We start from the raw sequence: 21812 nt of genomic DNA on the forward strand, positions 1-21812 counted from the left end.
TGGAGGCTCTCATGAGCAGGCAGGGCTTCCTGGTGATGCCAGGGAGGCTTGGCCCGGGGGACGTTTGGCCCCGGCCTCAGCTGATTGTATGTCCACGCACGCACAGTGGTTGATTGCACGGTTTCAGTGGTCTGCCCGGAGGATTCCGTAGCTGTTTTCCCTGGAAAGCCATGCCCAGCACGGCTCACGACCTCGTCACGTGGAGCTGACCTCCAGAGCAGGTTTCACTCGGCAGAAGTGAGCTGTGCCTCTGAAGCTGCGACTGCTGGTGGCACCGCTGTGTTCGGTCAGTGCTCCCTCTGCGGGGACCCTCCGTCGTCCAACAGGGGTCCACTGTGACCCTCCCGTGCGTCCAGCTTGTGCCCGCCCCGAGATCCTGCGTGTGCTTCCCTTGGTGCCACGTGGACCCCCCTCCCGGAGGCCACTGTGAACGCTGACACCCAGCATGTCACTTGTCCGCTCTGCGAAGCGGTGTCTGTTTTCCAGTGTGTTAGATTTCTCGATCTGGGGTTGGGAACCGACGTAGAGACTCTGGCCCAGTGAGGTGGCTCCCGGGGGTGGCAGGAGCAGCAGGTGGGCCGCAGTCTCAGCTCCGCCCTGTGCTGTGTGACTTGGTCTAGTTTCCACTTCCTTTCTCCTTTTTGAAACAGCAGGCTAGCCTGAGGGACCCTTAGCCTTGCAAGGTCTGACCGTCTGAGGCTCTGCCCCGGGAGAGGAAGTTGCAAACTCTGTGCCGTCTTCTCTTGCTGTGTCTCGTGTTGACATCCAGTGCCACGTGCCAGGTCTCCCGGCTGAACCAGCAGGCTAAAGGCCTAGGCTTGGGCTAGCAGGACGTGAGAGAGGCTTCCTTTCTCCTCCTCACATAAACCCTGGGAGCATGCAGTGGGTAGTCCTAGCCATGGTAGAATGGACGCTGTTCCTCTGGCCAGGCCTCCCCATGCCTTGTTTCGCTCTAGAGGGTTCTGGAATCTAATAGCTTGGGTTCTAAGTCCCATTCTGGCTTCTTCCTAGCTGGGAGATCCTGGGCAAGGTACTGAGGTGCTCTGAGCCTCAGTTTCTGTGTCCGTCAAATGGGCTGCTAATAGAACCTGCTGCATAGGGTTGTTTTGGGGAATAAATGCGTCAGTTCCTGCAAAGTATGTAGAACGCTGTCCTGTGCTTTGTGGGGGAAAGTTAGCTGCTGTCATCGCCATTATTGTAATTATTAATAATAAAATAACAATACTCTATCTTAGAATCTTGCCAGGAACCCCCCATCATAGTGTCCAGACTCTAGGGACTGGAAGCTTCCTGGCTTTCACCCACCACCTGGTGTGGAAAAAGCCAGGCTTTGTGGCCATCACCTGGGCTTGGGCTGTGCTCCCAGGAAGAAGCAGGAGCAAGATTATGCTGAGTAAGCCCAAGGTCACTTCTTTTCTTGTAAAAGCCCCCGTGGGTAGCTTTTAACAGCCACAAGGAGGTAATTTCAAGCATCCGAGTGGTGGGTGAGTTAGCACACACAAGCCTGACTCGTGGGCTCCCGGGAACCCCGGAAGAGGTACTTCTGCGCACAGCATGTGGGGCCCACCGTGAGTGCTGGGCTCATCGACCTCCGGGACCGAGTGCTCATCGGGATTCTGGAGTCTCACTGGGCTCAGCACAAAACATTGTTACGATCCCCCAGTGGCCGCTGCCGTGGTCAGCAGCGATGGCTGCCACGGCCACAGGGGAGGCGTGGTGGAATTCCGCCTGCTTCTCTCCTCGGTCCCGTAGAAGGCTGGAGCCCAGAGAGAGTGAAGGCAAGGCGGCCACTCTGCAGAGCACAGCTGGAACCCGGGGCCTTGCTGTTTAGTCCAGAGCTTGCTTTTTTTTTAAATTGAAGTATAACATAGACATAAAGAAATGGTACATGTCATACACGAGCAGCTTGAAGACCTTTTGCAAACCAGACAGACGAGTCCGTAGCACCAGGCCGAGCAGTGGGCAGTCCTGTTCTCAGAGGCGCTCAAAGCTCCCTGCAGAGCGGCTGTCCTCTCCCATGCTGTCCTCTGCCCAGGGTGGCTGTCCTCTCCCATGCTGTCCTCTTCCTGCAGGGCGGCTGTCCTCTCCCATGCTGTCCTCTTCCTGCAGAGCGACTGGCCTCTCCCATGCTGTCCTCTTTCTGCAGAGCGGCTGTCCCCTTCCCAGGGTGGCAGACAAGGGAGCCATAGCTCCCTGCAGAGCGGCTGTCCTCTCCCATGCTGTCCTCTTCCCAGGGTGGCTGTCCTCTCCCATGCCGTCCTCTTCCTGCAGAGCGGCTGTCCTCTCCCATGCCGTCCTCTTCCCAGGGTGGCTGTCCTCTCCCATGCCGTCCTCTTCCTGCAGAGCGGCTGTCCTCTCCCATGCCGTCCTCTTCCTGCAGAGCGGCTGTCCTCTCCCATGCTGTCCTCTTCCCAGGGACAAGGGAGCTAGAAGGAAGAAGGCTGGTTATCAAAGCAGACAACGGGCTTTCCCCAACAAACTGGATGGTCTCAGGTCCCTGCTCCGTGAGTGGCTTCCAGCCGAGCCTCCCCCACTGCTCCCGACCAGCAGGACCTTCCTGACTCCTCTCCAGTGCTGGGATTCCCCTCTGAGGAAGCCCCCCTCCTCTCCCTCCAGCCTGGTGTGAGCATGTAGAGTGCCGGCTAGCTCGCCCAGCCCTGCACCTGACTCCTTTCCAGCAGCTGCTGTGCTGTTCCCTGCCCCCCCCCCTCCTGGAGAGTGAGAAGTTTCTCCAACAGCAGCCTCGGGCTCGCTGTCACTGTGGTGCTCGCTGTCACTGTGGTGCTCGCTTCAGAGTTGCTCCGTGAGTGTTACCTCCGAGACTCGAGGGTGAGGACCTGTGGGTGGGCACCTCTCCTTCTGAGTACGGAGCAGGCTGGCTGGCTGCAGCCGGCACCGGGGACTTGTCAGGCCCTGGGCTGTCTGCAGAGGGGCGCTGCCATGGGGTGGGCCTCGTGCCCTGGGCCCGGCCCGACCGCCCAGCCGCCCTCCCAGGTGCTGAGCTGGCGTGCGCCTCGTGTCTGCTGCCCACGCCCGGCAGGATGAGCTCAGAGGCCTTGGGCCAGGTTTGGCCCCGCGAGTCCACGTGTTACAGAATCACGAGAACCCTTTCCTATTCGTGATCTCCTTGTTGCCCACCGCACCTCCCTGAGGGAATTTTTGCTCAAAAGACACGTTTTCTCTACAGGGACACAAACTCAGAGGTGAGCTGCAGTTTCTTTCTCACAGACATAGAGGCAGGATTTGAACTTAGGAGTTTTGCCTGCATTCTCCTATTAGATGAGAGCAATCCTTGCATCTCAGCCCCTGCTCGCTGCCTGGCCATAAATGGAACTGCAGAGGAAACAGTGTCTGATGCTCGCCCAGCCCTCTGCCTTGGCTCCGAGTCTCAGCGGGGAAACCTCGCCGCTCCAGCACCGCAGAGAGACGGGGGCACCTCTTGGCTCCATTATCCTATGGTGTCCAACGGGCTTGGGCTGTGGGGGCATCTGGCTGGTTGCTGCCCCTTTGCCCCTCAACAAAGTCTGCATTCTCTAGACCTCCTCCTGGCCCTGCTGACCCAAGGCTGTGTATTTCTGCTTTCCCGAACCCTTTTCAGTCTGCTTAGGCCGGCTGCCCCTCCAGAGCCTCCGGGGTCCCTTCCTAGGTGTTCTGGGGCCGGCCCTCGAGGGAACATGTGTTTACCGTTTGCCATGGGGACAGTTTGGGCCTCTTCCCCTCTGCGCGGTGAAAAAATGGTCCAGGGCGCTCACCCTTCCAGCAATTTGTTTGGTAATCCTAAGAGACTTGTGAAAAATGCATGAGGCCTCGGATACAATAGATAAGCTGGAAAGCTTGGAACAAAATCCACTTGTGGATAGTGGGGTGATTGGAAAAGCTCTTTCTTTGCCCACCCTGTCCTTGTCCCGAAAGAGATCAAGTTCAGGAATGACTCCTCTATTAATGCCGACGCTTTCATCCTGGGTCAAAAGCTTGTTGGCGCCTGCTTGTCAGATACTTGCCCTTTTTCTTCTGCTTTCTTCCCCTCTTGGGTTTGACTTAAATTCCTGTCTTAATGATTCTGAGTTCCCTCTTTAGAGGTCACTGCCCTAATGCATAAAAGTGGAACCAGAACCAGTAATTGCATGGTTGCTCTTCTTGGGACCGGGGGCGGGGGGGGGGGGTTGAGGGGGCGGCAGTGTGAGGGCTGTGTCTTATCTGACTCAGTTGTTGGGGAGAGCTGGGCCAGCTCATCGAAGTGAGCGTCTCTGCTCCCGCCTCCTTTCTGAAGGGAGGCAGCGGGGTGTGTGTGTCCCTGCTGGCACCTGCGATGCCTCTGGCAAGTGGCTGTCTGTCCTTTCCACACAGAACAGCCCCCGTGGGTGGTCGTGAAGTTTGCCCTGGTGAACACTGGTCCTCCCTTTTCTCCAGTTCAGATTCAAGTCAGGGATGAGAAAACTGAGACCCAGATAAACCAAGTGGCTTGCCGACAGTGACACCAGGAGGTGACTCTGGTAGGAGCCTGGTTTTCCTGATTTCTGGTCCCTTCCCCTCCCACTGCAGCAGGCTGCTTCCAGCTCAGTGCTTGTAGTTCACAGCCCAGAGCACGGCCTCGTCGGCCGGCCCTGTGGGGCAGCAGAGCGAAGGCCGGAGGGCTTGTGCTCACCCACCCGCCTGCCGCACGCCACACGACACCCGAGTGCTGTCGATGTGAAGTTTGCTGAGTGGCTGGCCTTTCAACATGGGGACATTAATGTGATCTCGTACGCACCCGTACATCTTGGTGTAGACCCGGTTCAAAGGAGCGGGATCTGATGAAGGAATGGTGCCAGCAGGTAGGTGCCGGAGGGTAGCTGCCCGCGGGGAGCCGCGGTGTGGAGGCGCAGGCACCCCGGTGAGCCGCACTCCGGCGAGGCCGTGCTGTGGACCAGAGGAACCGGGCCCGGCCCCTTGACCTGATAAACCTTCCTTAAGGACACCTCTCGGCTTGTCCCCATGTGCCCTCGGGTGGCACATGGGGTTCGCCTGCATCGGCCGCTGGCTGATTCTGTCAGTGCAGGGCAGTGGGCCAGGGGCTGAGCTGACACGCCGGCAGGCCGTCTCCCGGGGGGAGGGATGGGGGGCGTGGAGGGGGCCGCTGTCCTGCACGTACACCCACAGGACGTCTGCGGGTGAGAGTGCGTGGGCCCGCGGGGCCCGTTGCTGTGGGGATGGGAAGAGGCCTCCCCAAACGTGTGTGCTGGCTACCCCTTAGGGACAGAGGCCTTTTTTAAACATTTGGAGAAAAAAACACAAATGAGCCCATAACCAGATCCTCTGGTATGAGACAGTGGGGAGCAGATTTCAGAGAAGTAGATACGAATCTCTGGCTTTTGTGTTTGAGAGCTTTTTAAAAATGATTACTAGCAACCAAAATTGGGTCACTGAAAAGAAGAGTAATTCTAAATGGAGCCTTCTCTTTGCTGATAAGGTTTACCAGAGAGGGAGCATTATGGCTCTTGCCCCTTGCCTTCGCTGACCTCACAGGCCCATCCTGTAGACGGGGCGGGGGGGCGGGTGGATTCAGGGCTCTCTTCATTCCTTGGGGCGGCCATTACAGAGAGCTACGAACCGAGCGCCTTGAAGTGAGGGAGCTGACCCTCACGGGCAGGGCGTCGGCGGGGTCGGCTCCTTCCGGGGCACTCGGAGCCCCTGCTCTGCACCCGTCTCCTGGCTGCGGGTGGCCAGGGGCCCCTGCCTGTCCTTGCCTCGCAGCTGCGTGACGTTCACCGGGGTCTTCGCAGGGCCTCCTCCCTGTGTCTCCGGGTCCCCGTTTTCCTTGTCTAAGGACACCAGTCCATGGATCGGGACCCATCCGAATCCACTATGCACTCATCTTCATTTGATTACATATCGAAAGACACTGTTTCCAAATAAGGTCACATTCACAGGGACTGGGGTTTAGGATTTGAACAAACCTGTTGGGGGTAGGGGTGGGGACACGTTTCGGCCCACGGTAACGACAACTGCTGAGCGGCTGGCCTCACACCCAGTCTTCCCTCGGTGCCCTTCTCTTGTTACTCCAGCATTCCACGTTTCTATCCTTAGACTTGTTGGGCTTCAGAGCCAGAGGGATGGTCTCGTGTTCTGTGTGTGTCTGCCTGACAGGCGCGTGCTAGCCCACGAATGTGGCCCGGGGCTCCCGCGGTCCCGGGGCTCCTGCGGTCTCCTGTGGTCCCGAAGGTGACGGGTGGCAGGGCCAGGGTCCCCGGGCTCTTTTCCTAGAGACATTCTGCTCTGTCTTTTGTTGAGTCCCGTTATAGATGGTAGTTTCTGGTTCCTCGTGTGCGCTGCTGTTCTGTCCCCGGGAAGATCGCAGCTTCCTCAGAGAGCAGTTTTGTCACGGTTCCTCTCACAGTTGCATGATCTGCCATGAAGCTCATAGGTTAGAGAAACACTCACTGGAGTGAGCACTGAGGGCCAGGGGGTCGCCCACGGCCAGTGCCTCATTGGCAGGCCTGCCTCCCCCAGGCCTTCTACCACAGGCTGGCGTTTCGTGCCCCTGCCCTGTCTCAGAGCCCTTGTCAGTGCAGGGTGCTGGGCCACTCACGGACGGTGAGGCTTCAGGTGAGGCTCGATCCAGGGGTCAGGCGAGCTGACCAGCAGCACCCTGTTGCTCTGCCGTTCTCGGCTCCATTTTCTCAGTTTGGGCTCCACTTTGAATTTTGATGTCATCAGGCCTCCTTCAGACCCCAAGGTGACTGCTCCCAGCTGCCACTTTCTCCACTTCCTCTTCTCAGGGAGGAGAGCTTCCTTTCCCAGAATTCTCAGCTCTGAGCGTGCCTCTGATTGGACGGACTCGGGTCACGTCCTCTCCTGAGCCAGTGGCCCAGGGTGGCAGAATGCCTGGATTGGTCAAACCAAAGTCATGTGATCTGTGGGACTGACAGGTGGAGGCCCCAGACAGAAGTGAGGGCTGGTGGGGGGAGTGGGAAGACAGGGATGGATGTGGGGGGGGTTGTATAGGATGAAGTCTTGCTGTCACCTGCCTTTCAGCATCAGCTTCCCCTCTCTAACCGGAAGGTGTGTGTTCTCCTTTCAGGAATACATCGACGCCCACCCTGAGACCATTGTCCTGGACCCCCTTCCTGCCATCAGGACCCTGCTCGACCGCTCCAAGTCCTACGAGCTCATCCGGAAGATTGAGGCCTACATGAAAGGTACGGGCACTGTGGCTCTGCACGCGTGGCAGGTGGCCCACCTCTGTAGTCGTAAGGCAGTCATTGCATGGGGCAGGGGGGCACTTTGATGTCTTTAAGCACTTTGGGACCAAAGCAGTCGAGTTCCAGGGACCACACATGCTAGGGAGGGCCCCCTCCCCCTCCCCCTTCCCCTCCCCCTCCTTTCCCTCCCCCTCCCCTCCCCCTCCCTTCCCTCTCCCCCTTCCCTTCCCCTCTCCCCCTCCCCCTCCCCCTCCCTCCCTTCTCCCCCTCCCCCTCCCCTCTCCCCCTCCCCCTCCCCCTTGCCCTCCTCCTCCCTCCCCTCCCCCTCCCCTTTCTCCCTCCCCCTTCCCCTCCCCCTCCCTCCCCTCTCCCCCTCCCCTCTCCACTCTCCCCCTCCCCCCTCCACTCTCCCCCTCTCCCCCTCCCCTCTCCCCCTCCCCCCCCTCCCCTCCCCCTCCCCTCTCCCCATCCCCCTCCCCCTCCCCTCTCCCCCTCCTCCTCCCCTCTCCCCCTCCCCTCTCCACTCTCCCCCTCCCTCCCCTCCCCTCCCCCTCCCCTCTCCACTCTCCCCCTCCCCTCTCCCCCTCCCCTCTCCCCTCCCTCCCCTCCCCTCTCCCTCCCCTCTCCCCTCCCCCTCCCCTCTCCCCCTCCCCCCTCCCCCTCCCCTCTCCTCCTCCCCTCTCCCCATCCCCCTCCCCTCTCCCCATCCCCCTCCCCCTCCCCTCTCCCCCTCCCTCCCCTCCCCTCCCCCTCCCCCTCCCCCTCCCCTCTCCCCCTCCCCTCTCCTCCTCCCCTCCCCTCTCCCCCTCCCCTCTCCCCTCCCCCTCCTCCCCTCCCCCTCCCCTCTCTCCCTCCCCTCTCCCCTCCCTCCCCTCCCCTCCCCCTCCCCTCTCCCCCTCCCCTCTCCCCCTCCCCTCTCCCCCTCCCCTCCCCCTCCTCCCCTCCCCCTCCCCTCTCCCCCTCCCCTCTCCCCCTCCCCTCTCCCCTCCCCCTCCTCCCCTCCCCCTCCCCTCTCTCCCTCCCCTCTCCCCTCCCTCCCCTCCCCTCCCCCTCCCCTCTCCCCCTCCCCTCTCCTCCTCCCCTCCCCCCTCCCCTCTCCCCATCCCCCTCCCCCTCCCCTCTCCCCCTCCCCCCTCCCCCCACCCTGACCAGCACAGCTGGGAAGGGAAAGCCCGGTGCTCTTTGGGAGAGTGGCTCCAACCACTTCAGCACAGTTTTGTTTAGTTGCTTTGAAGCCACGGAGTGGCGATGAAGTGTCCCCTAGCACAGCGCAGAGAGGAGTGTGTGTAGAGGAGCTCAGTGGCTGGCGGCGAGGCAGTTATGTAACGAGGCGAAGGAGACAAACAGAAATTAAAGGGCCTTTTATCAAACACACAGAGAGATGTGATGCGGCGGCTAGACCTCGCAGGAACTCCGTGTCCTCCCGGCAGGAGCCTCCCTGTTCGCGGCAGGGGTTTCTGCTGCCAGCTGCAGCCTCCTGCCCCTGGGGGCCCCCTCCCCTGTCCCCTCCCCCTCCGCCTCCCAGGCAGGGCAGCTCCAGAGGAGTCAAGGCCTTTCTGAGGTGTTTGTTTATGCATTTTGGAAAGATTCATGTGAACAGTAAACCCCTCGTCCTCTTTGCCGGGTCCAAGAATTCTCTGCCGAGGGCTCTTGTTTCATTTTAAGTGGGTGTGCTTTGCCTGCACCCGGGGACTTCGTGGGGCTCCACCGTAGGGGTAGGAGAGGCAGCCCCATCCAGGCCGTGAGCGTGGTCCGCACGCGCTGCCTGGAGCCCCGACCTGGGTGGCGGCTTGGCCCCAGGCATTGTTGATGTGAAGGAGGGACCGGTGGGTGGTGTGCCTCACAGGACCCTCACGGGAGTGATGACAGCGGCGTCTCCTGGGCCTGTGCCAGGCCTGGTGTTGGGTTGAGCCTTCTCCTTACATTCTTTCTCCCTGTGCTCGTGTGGAGGGCACATCTTCTCTCTGATTTTACATGTAAGTACCGGAGGCTCGGAGAGGTTAGCAGACACACCGACATCACACAGCCTGTAACTAGCAGAGCCAGCGGTCAGCCAGGTCTCTGACCAGGCTCCCTAGCTCCTGACCCCCGAGCTGGACTTCCGTGTCCATGGCCAGAGGACCCTGGGTCTAGCAAGCACCCCGCGCCGGTGCAGCACGGGCCCTGGCTGGGAGACTTGGTGCGTTTCCTGCTTCTTTAAGGAGCGTGCCCTGCAGCAGAGCTGGGTGCTGGGCTGGCCATGGTGTGAGGGGTCTCGTAGCCCGTTTCCCCTGCTGCCTGGCACTCATCAGGTGGGGTAGAGCATGGCCCGGACGGCCAGGGAGCGGGCAGGCTTTTCCCGCACGCCAGCCTCCTGTCCTCCTTGGACCTGGAGTGGTCAGTGCCGACGTCAACGCCCTTTCCCTTTGTGTTCTATTCCTGGGCCCTCCCAGAGTCCCCAGGTGAGCAGGCAGATCGAGTGATGTTCTGCTGGATGTGGGTCTGGGGAGGAAATCCGGCTCTTCCCCGGAGGTGTGAGTGTGGGACACCGACTGTGTGTGAAGGGACAGGCGATCCTGTCCAGCGATGACAAGTCCCGAGGACTGGGGGGAGGTGCAGGTCGGCGGCCATGGCTCATGTCCTCGACAGGCCACTAGTCGGGGCCTGGTTCCGATGGGACTAGGGAGAGCGCCTCAAAGAAGACTCTCTGAGCCTGGAGGACACAGACTGAGCTTGTGTCCAGATCTGGGCTTTTGCTGCTGTGTGGTCTTGGCCAAGTCCCTGCTGATATTTTGTAAGACGTAGATAATAAGTGGGCTCCGGGGTTGGGACAATTGGGATGATGTCTGACGGGCATTTAGCACGGGCCCAGCCCATTGGGTCACCGGGAATGGCAGCTGCTCCCTGACTGTGCAAGGGGGTGAGGCGTCAGGGTGGGACCCTGGAGGCCTGACTTTACAGGCAGGCAGGCCGGGCTGTGGGTCACTGGTGCCCAGGCTTGGCGCACGCACAATCTGGGGACCAGTGGGGGGCTAGACTGCAGGGTACACAGGGCGCAGGGCTGTCCCTGGTGAGCAGGTGCTGAGAGTGACAGCCTGGGCCTCCCACAGGGCAGGGGTGTGAGCTGAGCAGGGAGAGCGCTGAAGTGTGGGTGCTGGTGAGGGACTTGCAGACCACAGGGTCGGAGTGGAGGGCTTGGACCGCCTCGTGCTGCTGGGGGGACTTCATCTGTAGGCCGCCGCTGAAGGCGTGTGACCTACTGAGGGAGGAGATGAGAAGACATGTTAGATCAGCGCGGCCGCAGCCTGGAGACAGGTTCTGATGGTCACTGCCCGGCCGGTTGTGAGGGTGACTGCCCCCAGCCACAGGCCTGAGGACTGGCGACCGGCTCCCAGCAGGGAGAGAATCAGAGCCAGATGCCCTCCGCTCAGGAGCTGCCCACTGGGTGGACACCGCCTCCAGCCCCAGCAAGAACTTCTGGACCGAACCCTAAAGATGGGCATGGTTTGAGAGCAGCAGGAGCTGTGTGGCGGGTGGGCCGTGGCCGCTGCGCCCTGGGCTTTCCTTGTCGTGCACGCCATGCGCCCCGGCACTCTCCCAGGACGGCGGTCAGAGGCTGGGACTCCCTAGAGGCCTTTCCTGCCCCCCGGGGGGGCTGTTCATGGGGAAGACTGCCCCCCCCCCAGGAGAGGCAGGCTGCTCTGCTGTGCGGAGGAGGACCTTCTTGGGGAAGCACATCCCTGGCTCTCCTCTGTCCCGCCCACTCCTCTATTCCTGGAGGCATGCAGCTCTGTTAGGCGTGCTGTAAACGGCCATCATTACCCTTTCACATTCCTCAGACAATTACAACAATCCAAGTGACACCACTTTTGTGTTGGGGAGCAGGGGCTTTGCAGAGACTTCCAGCCCCCATGCCAGAGCTGCTCCCCCTGTCCTCAGGAGCTGGGGCGGCGCAGGGCTGGCGGGCCAGGCAGGAGGCGGCGCTGCGGTGGGCTGGGCTGGGGCGGGCCGGGGGCTGTGGCACAGGCAGAGCGCTTAGGCTGGGGCCCACGCTCGGCAGCCTGGCCTTCTTCACGCAGAGCACCAGCTGGGAGACAGGTGAGGCCTGCTGCCCGGAGGTCCTGGCCCCGCCTTTCTGAGGACCGGGGCGGCCCCAGAGTGGTCGGCGCCATCTCCGTCCTGTGCTCCCTGCATTCTTCTCATCTCGACTCTGGAGACAAAGGTCCTGTCTCTACCCCAGTCCCGTCCGTTCAGTGAGTGATGAAGTTGTTATAGCAACAGAGACCTGAAGTTGTGGTGGCTTACACGAGATAGAACTAAGTATCTCTCTCATGTACCAGCCCACAGGGAGGTCACCGGGTACTGGGTGGGACAGCAGGGACCCAGGCTTCTCTGTTCACTGTGCGGTAGGGCCCTCCTGATCCGAGGTGGTGCTGAAAGTCCAGCGGTCACTTCCGTGACCTGGACGTGAGGGTGGAGAGGGGGACAAGGAGAGGAAGCAGAGGGACGCAGCCCTGGTCTTCTTTAGGAAAGGTTCTGGAGGCTACACTGTGATGTTCTCTTCACACATCACTGACCAGAACATGGGTCTCAAACAGCTGCAAGGCGGTGCGGGAATGTGGTCTTTATTCTGGGCAGCTGTATATGCCCAACTTAAACGCTAAAATTTAGGAGCTTTGTCACCTTGCAAGAAGGGGGAGAATGAGTTTTGGGGGACAGCTAGCAGTCTGCCATGCCACGCTCTGAGAACGGGGCTCCTGCCTGCAGAACCCCACGGGTGAATGACTTAGAACACCAGCCCCCCTCCTGCTGGCCCCACCTGTGACCTCAGCAGGAAGTTCTTGCACAGAGCAGCTCAGGACAGCGTGAGGTCGGCGGGTTTGGAGGCTGAGTCACTTCGGAGCACCTGGGCCTCAGGTTTCCCTAACAGACCGCAGCATCTTGGCAGGGCTGCACCGCCCCCCCTCAGCCAGAGGCACAGATGGCACTGAACCTGGCTCCAATTCAAGCCAAGGGCAGGAGCCTCCCAGAAATTAAACACTGCCCGGGGTCGGCAGGGGGCAGAGAGGAGGGGGCAAGATGGCTGTGCACGCGCATTTGCAGGTTTTTTCCCTTCAGTGGCACCCACTTGGTCACAGGGGCCTGGGACTTCGAGATGGAAGCCCCAAGACCAAAGCCTGGCCCTGCTACCCCGAGCCGCACGGTTCTGGGCCAGGCTGTAGCCAGCTCCTGAACTGACTTTGATCCGAGCACCTGGGCTGTGATTGGATGGATGACCCAAGTTTGTCCCCGCAGCTGGGGAAGTGTCTGAGACCACAAGGCAGAAGGCTCGAGAGGCCCTTCCGAGCTGCTGACAGCTGCGGCTGCGGGGTGACTTTCCGGTCTCCTTTTCCCGGAGCCTCCCACACATATGCTCCGGAGGTGACAGATGGCCACTGGACGCCAGGCCTCTCTGGGGAGGGCATGCACACCACAGACGGAGCGGTGCTGCCTGTGGTTTTATGGGAATTTAATCAGGGCTCATCTTGGAGGCTGTTTGGAGGCTGGATATTGAAATGGAGTAATCTAGACACAAGTGAAGAGAAAACAACATTCCTCACGGCCCAGGAGAAGTAATTCCCCACAGAGCGTCTGCTGCGGAGGGGGGCGGGCTGCTGGGGGGGCAGGGGTGTGTTCATTTGGGGGGCCTTTCATTCGGAATGGGGGTCGGCTGTCCAAGGGCTTTGGGTAGCAGAGGGGAGGCAAGGCGAGGATGGGGAGGGGCTTGGGGTCCGGGGGCCCAGGCTCACCCATGTCCTCTGCCTTGTGTGGCCCTGCAGGTCCACTTTCCTCTCTGAGCCTCTGTCAGCCTGCCATTGGGCCCTGTGAGAGTCACTTTAGCTGATTGAATTCTCGCGATGACCCTGGGAGAAAGGCACTGCTGTCACCCCAGAGCGGTGAGGACACTGAAGTGCACCGAGCTTAGGTTGGTTGAGACCATGGAGCTACCGGGGCAGAGCTGGGATTTGAACCCACACCTCTGGCTCTGCTGTTAGCCAGTGGTTTCTGAATGCGACTCCCAGTCCTCCTGTGTCTGGCAGGGTGCAGGGGGAGCTGAGGCCATGACGGATACAGTTGGGGCTCTTCTGCTGGGTAACAATGCTCTCAGAGCCGCCTGGTACCTTCCTCACTGGCAGCTGGCACTGCTCCCCGGCGCCCTCTGGTGTCCAGGCAGTGACACTGACCCGAGAAGTCCCTGGTGTCCTTGACCCTGGCAGCTCTGCTTCACCCCCTCATGGAGCCTCTGCCCCAAATGGGTGCGGAGGAAACGAATCCTGCCTGTTCCTTTTGAGGGCAGCAGCACACACGGAGTGGGAAAGAGCAGGGCTTTGGTGCTTACGGTCTGGGCTCACGCCTCAGCCCCCTCCCGTGGCCTGGCCAGTCACTGCCGTCTCTGAGTGGTCTGCTCATCTGTAAGGCAAGGTTGTGATCACCTCGTGGGCGGAGGGGTGTGGAAGGTCTGGTCCCATTCCCTGCAGCAAGTGCAGCCCCGAGTTAGAGCTGTCGGCTCCCCCTCCCTGGTCCTGCTGGGAACCTGGGGATCGGGTGGCAGACACGGGGCAGAAGCTGGTGGGTGGCGGAGCCTAGAGCCCAGGAGGGCAGAGGGGACGGGTGTGTGCCCTCCAAGGACTGCCACTCCCGAGTCAGGGCCAGCTTGCAGCCCTGCTGTTGTGTAGGAGGCTGGAGATTGGGGTCAGCCCACTAGGAAGTCTTCACACCTGGCGTGGGTTTCTGAGGAGTTGGCTCTGTGGCACCCACCCGCCGTGCCTCCACCAGCGTCAGCCTGCCCGACCTGTGGGGCAGAGCTGAGGGGACACTGTGCCCCTCCCAGCGGTCTGGGGTGAGGGAGGACCGGGTGCCCGGCCAGGCCGGGTCAGACTCTGGAGCAGAAGGCCATGGGCATGGCACGGGTCCCCTAGGCTGACGGGGAGGGGCGGTGCGCCTCTGGGTGGGCGCTGGGCTCCTGGTTCCTCCCCCAGACCTCGGGTGTGGGGAGAAGCACCGTCCCTGTTCTCCTGTCGGCCACTTCCCGCCGTGCCAGCAGAGACCCGCGTTCGAGCCGGGGAGGTGGCGGAGGGTGTGCGGGAGAAGCACCGGCCCTGTTCTCCTGTCGGCCACTTCCCGCCGTGCCGGCAGAGACCCGCGTTCGAGCCGGGGAGGTGGCGGAGGGTGTGCGGGAGAAGCACCGTCCCTGTTCTCGTGTCGGCCACTTCCCCCCATGCCGGCAGAGACCCGCGTTCGAGCTGGGGGAGGTGGCGGAGGGTCTGCAGAGCAGGACCCTGCTTTGAACCCGGGGTCAGCCACCCCGTGCTGGGGCTGACCGAGCACCCGCTGTGGGCACAGCCCAGGGAGGCTCCTCCTCCACACGGGGAGGCTTCTGTGACCCCAGCCCTCTTCTGGGAGAAAATACTCGGTCAATTGTGACACATCTCAACTTCAGTGATGGAAAAATGAAAAACAAAACAACAACCACTGTCTTAGAATCAGTGGAACAGAGCAGTATTTATCCTCTTCCACCAAATCGGTTTGGGGTCCCCTCCCCTTTTGCAGGGCTTCTGGGAAAGCCGGCCCCCCAGCCCACGGGAGTGCCGGGCCTGCAGGCCCCCACGGCCGCCCACTGCCAGCGGCACAGACCCCGTCGGAAGCCCCTCCGTCAACAGGCAGGGCCCTGGTTGCTGCCGACTCAAACCTGTTAAGCCTTGATCTTGCTTCCCAGAGGCAGCCGTTCCTAACAGTGTGGAATCCATCTTTCTAGAACCTTCTCACACAAATACCTTTGTTTTTTGTTTTTTTTTTAAATAGAAACAGTGTCATATTACATATGTTCTCATAAAACTTGTTTTCTTCTCATTTAGTAGATATCTTGGCTTCTCTCCACATCAGCCCATGAAGACAATGGGGAGATCAAGTCTGCTGTCCTTTTGTGTGTGTGTGTGTGTGTGTGTGTGTGTGTGTGACAGAAACAGATAGAGGGACAGATAGGAACAGACAGGAAGGGAGACAAATGAGAAGCATGAATTCTTTGTTGCATGCAGCACCTTAGTTGTTCATTGATTGCTTTCTCATACGTGCCTTGACTGAGGAGGTGGGGGACCTACAGCAGACCCACTGCTCAAGCCAGTGACTTTGGGCTCAAGCTGCTGAGCCTTGCTCAAGACAGAGGAGCCCGCGCTCAAGCCGGCGACCTCGGGGTCTCGAACCTGGGTCCTCCGCGTCCCAGTCTGACGCTCTATCCACTGCGCCGCCGCCTGGTCAGGCCGCCGTCCGTTTGGAGCAGCAGCGCGTATCTCAGCGCGTGAATGAACGAATCGTAGTTCACTCCCTGGTGCTGGGCTTGTTAGGTCATTCCAGTTTGTGGTTTTTTTAAAAAAATAAATGGGGCTGCTGTGAACATAGATCTTTGCGTGTTTCTGTAAGATGAACCCTAGAAGTGGAATTTCTCAGTAAAACATCATTGTGCACGTTTCCCATGCTGGCAGATGCTGTTCGATTGTTCTTCCGAAGGTTTGAACCAGTTTTACTCCGAAGCGTGCCTGCCTGCCAGGGACACCGTGCCAACCTTCACCCGCGTTTCTTCCATTGTTTGCACAATTGAGCGCCCCTTCACGTGTTGATGAGCCTTTTACGCTTCTCTGCGTGGATCTTGTCCTCTCCCTTGCCGTTTTCCTGTTGGGTGCTGGTTCTTTTTCCTGTGGGTTGGCCAGAGAGCCCTTTAAGGCTTGTCTCCTCGTTTCAGAGCAGGGACCGTGTCTTTGATGGGCGCTGCACCTTTCCACTGGGGCCACGCTCACGTGGTCCCACTCTGCTTTTAGAGCATGTCCTGCCAGACAGAGCGCTTCACACACTGTTTTTAAAATGTCTTGAAAACCAGTCTGCTGCGTTTGGGAGGGAGAGCTGTGTGGGGGCAGCCGGGGTCGCTCGTGTCTGGGTGGGGCCGTACATCACGGGGGACCGCTGCCACGGAGTTCATCCGCGTTTCCGCAGCTGGGTCGGGGCTCGGACTGTCCATGTGTCCACCTGGGCCCGCGTCTGGCTGCTCTGCTTCAGCACGTGGGGTGCAACAGCGCTCTGTCCCCCTCGGGGTGAAACAGGTCACTGGCTGAGTCAGACGGGAGTCACCAGCTGACTAGGGTAGTGTCTGACCGGAAGTCAGACGGGATTATGACAGGGTGTGCACAGCAGGGGGCAGTCTTGGGGCCCATTTTAGGATTCTTCCCATAACACTGAGCCAACAGAATCGCTTTTCCTCCCATGCTTCTAAGTTAAGTTGAAGTTAATTGTCTGTGAAGTAGTCTCTGTATTTGCAGCCAGTGCTGGGCATCTTGTGGCCTCTGCCCACGTGTCCCCAGGTGACACCTCTTGCTGTAGCGACCCCCTCATTGCAGTCGTGCTAGACCTCTGGCTGCTCCCTCTTGGCCCTTGATTTTTATCCTGGGTTTCTTCTTCCTGGAACACCCTCACTAATTCTAATTTTAAAATTTGGCTCAGGCAGCCTCCTCCAGGTAGCCCTCCTGACTTCATCCTTCCTTCCCTGTGCGGGCCTCAGTGCCCTCACTCTCTGTTCCCACAGGCCCCTGCTGCCCTCGGTCACAGCAGCAGTTCCCACGGTGTTGGCAGTCTGCTCACTTCTCTCTTCTCCACCTGAGGGCCTTAGGGACAGGAAGTGTGTCTTTGGGGACCTTGATCTCCCAGGGCAGGGCCTGGAACACAGCTGGTGTCAGTAAAGGTGCAAACGAAGAAGGGTCTCTTCAAGAATCAGATACAGCTGACCAGGCGGTGGCACAGTGAATAGAGCGTCGGACTGGGATGCGGAGGACCCAGGTTCGAGACCCTGAGGTCGCCAGCTTGAGCATGGGCTCATCTGGTTTGAGCAAAAGGTCACTGGCTCCAGCAAGGGGTTACTTGGTCTGTTGAAGGCCCGCGGTCAAGGCACATATAAGAAAGCGATCGCCTGACCTGTGGTGGCGCAGTGGATAAAGCGTCGACCTGGAATGCTGAGGCCGCCGGTTCAAAACCCTGGGCTTGCCCAGTCAAGGCACATATAGAAGCTGATGCTTCCTGCTCCTCCCCCCCTCCCCCTTCTCTAAAATGAATAAATAAAACCTTAAAAAAAAAAAAAAAGAAAGCGATCAGTGAACAACTAAGGTGTTGCAACGCGCAATGAAAAACTAATGATTGATGCTTCTCATCTCTCTCCGTCCCTGTCTATCCCTCTCTCTGACTCACTCTCTGTCTCTGTAAAAAATAAATTAAAAAAATAAATTAAAAAAAAATCAGGTACATAGGAAGCAGACCCAGTGGGGAAAGCCCTGCGGCGGAGGTTCCTGCGTGGGGACCGGAGGGGGGTGTCCCTGGTGTCTGTGGTGACAGGCCGTTGTGGTGACAGCCCATTGTGGGGTGACGTTTGAGATGGATCGGCTGCCATTCCAGAGAGCGAGCAGGCGGTCAGGAGGAACGGGCTGTCTGTGCTGCTGGCGGGCCCCACGCTGGGTCCCCAAGGCCCCCCGATGTCAGTGCGTGGAGGCAGGGAGGCTGCTGCAGAGTTGGGAGAGAGACGCCGAGGGCCTGGTGAGGGCGAGGATGGTGGCGGTGGGCCGGGGCAGAGGGACAGGGCCCAGAGCAGCTGGAGAGATGATGCCAACAGGCACCGGGGACAGGCACCATGTCTGCGGTGGGTGGAGGGTGAGCAAAGGAGGGGAACAAGGTGCCAGCCACAGCCGTGGGGCATACAAGCCGAAAGGGCAGGGCAGGGCAGGGCTGTGGGCTCAGGTAAGCGGGTGCCCCCCGTGGGTACCGGGGAAGGCCTCCGTGGGCACTGGGGAAGACCAGGGTGGAGGGGGCTCTGGTAAGCCTCCAGCCCAGAGGGTTCCTTAGAGCAGGAGAGGTGAGAAGGCAGGAAGGCTGTCCTGGCTGGGTACAGCAGAGACCAAGGCGGGCAGGTGAGAGAGAACAGCTTCCCAGCAGGAACGGAGCAGTCCGTCCTGGGGAGAGTGCTGCTGGTACTGGCCCTCTCACCAGCCCAGCTGCCACACTGGGGGGTCCGGGACCTGGGTCTGAGCCCCCCTCCCCCTCCCATCCCCATCCCCCCTCCCCCCTCCCCCCTCCCCTCCCCTCCTCTCCCCTCCCCTCCCCCCTCCCCTCCCCTCCCCTCCCCTCCTCTCCCCTCCTCTCCCCTCCCCTCCTCTCCCCTCCTCTCCCCTCCCCTCCCCCTCCTCTCCCCTCCCCTCCCCTCCCCCTCCCCCCTCCCCTCCCCTCCCCCTCCCCCCTCCCCTCCCCCCTCCCCTCCCCTCCCCCCTCCCCTCCCCTCCCCCCTCCCTCCTCCCCTCCCCTCCTCTCCTCTCCCCTGAGCGTTTGGAGGAGAGTGCTGTGGAGCTCTCAGCCTGATGCCTGGGGCTCAGGCTGGGCCAAGCACCCCCATGGGGCTGGCAGACCTTTGTCCCGATGTTTTTTCTCACCCATCACTGCCATCTCCGTCTCTGGCCCTGCTGTGCACTGATGGACCAGACCCAACTTTGTATTCTAAGCACAGGGTGCTCTCAGTCATGTGCTCTGCCAACAAGTGAGCGATGGCCCTCGGGGTGGCGTGGCCGCTTGCTGCTGATCTGCTTGGAGTCCGAGTTCTGTCCTGGCAGATAGACGGACAGGCGGTCTCCGCCTCCCTCCTTCTTGCTTAAAGTCGGGAGCCTTGTCTCCGGGCGGGAGAAGGCTCTCTTGATTCCTCCTGTCTCCATGCAGAGCGCCGGGGCTCTCTGAGACGATCCTGGACTCTGGCGATGGTGGCAATGGAGGGGACGGGGAATCGACCCCCTAGCCCGCTACACACTGGTTCCGGTTGCGCTTAGTGTATGAACCCACCTGACCCTTACAGAAGCCCGCTGGCCGGGCTGCTCATCTCCCCGTCTTACACGTCGGGAAGCTGAGGCCTGAGAGGGGAGGTCGCTTTCTCAAGGTCACACAAGCCCAGGCAGCCTGGAGTGTCTGGCCACCAGTGTTGGGGACACACAGCCAGCTTGATGCCCTTGTCTCCTGGTCTCTGAGCCAGGAGTGGACTGGCCCTAACCCCTTCCAGGCCCAGCGTTGTCAGAGGAGTTTGCGAGTAGGGAGAAGCGAGCTCCAGCCTCGGGGTGAAGGGCAGGGCCGTGGAGCCCGCTGCCTGCGTGGGACGCCCACTCGGCCCCGGGCTGGCTTTTGACCTTGCAGGATGACTGACCCTCCAGCCCCAGTTCCTGCCGTGGATGAGCAGAGCCCAGTCCTGCCTGTAAGTCCAGCTTGCCCCGGGCGGCCTGTCGGGAGCCCGGTTCCCTGTGGCTGCTCTGCTCGCCTAGATCGCACCGCGCCCCACTCTGAGCCCATCCGTGCCCGGGCAGTGCGGCGGGCCTCTTCCCGTGCTGCTCCCGCAGGGGTGCCGGGCAGTCCTAGCTCCTGGGAGGCCCTGGCCCCGCTGTAGGTACTAAGTGGACCCCTGGGTTGTTGGTGGACCTCCGTGAATATGGGGAGCAGACCCGACTTGGACCGATAGCAGCACGGCTTTACTTGGTGCTTGTGCTGCATACCCACGGGCCCGGCGTGCAGGCGCGCGGTGACCCCAGGGAGTGGGTGATGCTGTTGTCCCCATGTTGCAGAGGTGGCCGCTGAGGCACAGAGAGGCAGCGGACCCCGGCCTGGAACCGGGCACTGACCCACACCTGCCACGCCCGTACCCTGTGAGGGGCGAGGGCTGGGAGGGCCAGGAGGAGGAGCTGCGTCCCCTGGGGCCGACCTGAGGGGCGAGGGCTGGGAGGGCCAGGAGGAGGGGCTGGGAGGGCCAGGAGGAGGAGCTGCGTCCCGGGACCGACCTGAGGGGCGAGGGCTGGGAGGGCCAGGAGGAGGGGCTGGGAGGGCCAGGAGGAGGAGCTGCGTCCCCGGGACCGACCTGAGGGGCGAGGGCTGGGAGGGCCAGGAGGAGGAGCTGCGTCCCCGGGACCGACCTGAGGGGCGAGGGCTGGGAGGGCCAGGAGGAGGAGCTACGTCCCTGGACCGACCCCGAGCCCTGGCACCTCTCCCAGTGGTTCCCAGGAGTCAGGCTCCCAGGCCCCGTGTCCCCAGGGCATGCTGGCTGCAGGGCTGGGACTTCTGTCTTTAACAGAACAAAATGTGCTGTTTCCATTTCAACTCATCTGGGGCTCCGAATGGGTGTGAAGATATATTCTTGTCATCCAGTTGTTTTCACCCTTTGAAGCCGAACAACTTCCCCCCGCCCCCCACATTCAGGCACCCAGCCTCCAGGGGCCCTCGCCTCCAGGGAGACATGAGTCACCTACTGTGGAGAGAATGCGGAATGACTGTGGAAGTCGGTATTAAGGGACATGTGGGGACAGAGCAAAGGACAATTGCTAAGCGTAACGGGGGGAGTCAGTATTCTGACATACCTGGAGGAGGCGTGGGGGAGTGGAGACCGGGAAGTGAGGGTGTCCCGGGAGAGGTCACCCCCAGGAGAGCGAGGCGGTGAGGGTGGAGCATCGCGTGGGGCCTGGCTTGTGGCTTGCTCTGATGGGATGCTGGGCCCTTCCTGGCCGGGCCAGTGGACGGGACGTTACACTGGTCAGTGGGCGCGGGGAGCCGTGGTGAAGACAGGGAATGCCCTCCACGGTCTCAGGCCCGGCTGCAGGTCGGGGACCAGTTCCAGTGGCACTTCCTGCCGTCCGTAGGCCTCTGAGCCAGGCCCTTCCTGGCCTCCTCCTCCTGGCCCGGGCCTGCGGCTGCTCTCCCACTCTTTCTTGATTATTCTGAATGACTGGGTGGCTGCCATTGTTGTGAGCCAGAAAGCCACTGGGGTGGTTCTCAGAGCTGCTGTCAGGCTATGACTTGGTTCACCCAGAAAACACGGGGTGCTTTTTCCTGTCTGGGATTCAAGAGCACATGGCTCCTGCCCCCTCACAGTGAACAGCAGAGGGGAGGTGACTTTGGACAATCAGGCACTGAGTCGTACACACTGGAGCCTGGTTGGTGGGCCAGGCTGTCTGGGCTTTGTGCATTCAAGTCTATGGCCACTGTCATCAGGGCTGTGCCAGGCCTACAGCACCACCTGGCGGCCAGTTGGGGAGTTGCAGATGCCCTTTCCCTGTGCAGGTCTGTCATGCCAGCTCCAGGCTCCCCCCTCATCTCTCACTTCATCTCACACATGGACACTTGCCCAAGAGATGTCTCTCCTCTCTCTCTCTCTCTCTTTCTTTAGAGAGAGAGACAGGAAGGGGGAGAGATGAGAAGCATCAACTCATAGTTGCATCACTTGAGTTCATTGATTGATTGCTGCTTATACGTGTTTTGACTGGAGGACTCAAGCCAAGCCAGTGACCCCTTTCTCAGGTCAGCGACCGACCTTGGGCTTCAAGCTGGTGACTTTGGGGGTTCAAACCTGGGACCTCAGCACCCCAGATCGATGCTCTATTGGCTGTGCCACCACCTGTCAGGCCCGAGAGATGTCTCTGGCTGATGCCTCCCTCCTCTCAGCAGTGCTGGGCCAGGTGCAAGGTCTGGTCCTGACCTTAAAAAATTCACTCTCTGGTTGCTGACTCAGAGCCCAAATGTGGAAGGTTAAAAGGCTACAAGAGCTGAGCCACCAGAGTAGGTAGC

At 60.7% G+C, this 21812-nt stretch overlaps 1 protein-coding gene across 2 annotated transcripts in view; it reads left to right on the forward strand.

Annotated features, from left to right (window-relative positions):
* Positions 1-21812, forward strand: part of ITPK1 (inositol-tetrakisphosphate 1-kinase) — a 164987-nt gene that overhangs the window by 108873 nt on the left and 34302 nt on the right. For both annotated transcript variants that reach the window (XM_066341650.1, XM_066341651.1), the window contains one exon: positions 7061-7178. In XM_066341650.1, the coding sequence (XP_066197747.1) occupies positions 7061-7178 (118 nt within the window). The remainder of the gene's footprint in view (positions 1-7060; positions 7179-21812) is intronic.

Source organism: Saccopteryx leptura, chromosome 6 (assembly GCF_036850995.1).
Source record: "Saccopteryx leptura isolate mSacLep1 chromosome 6, mSacLep1_pri_phased_curated, whole genome shotgun sequence".
Lineage (NCBI taxonomy): Eukaryota > Metazoa > Chordata > Mammalia > Chiroptera > Emballonuridae > Saccopteryx > Saccopteryx leptura.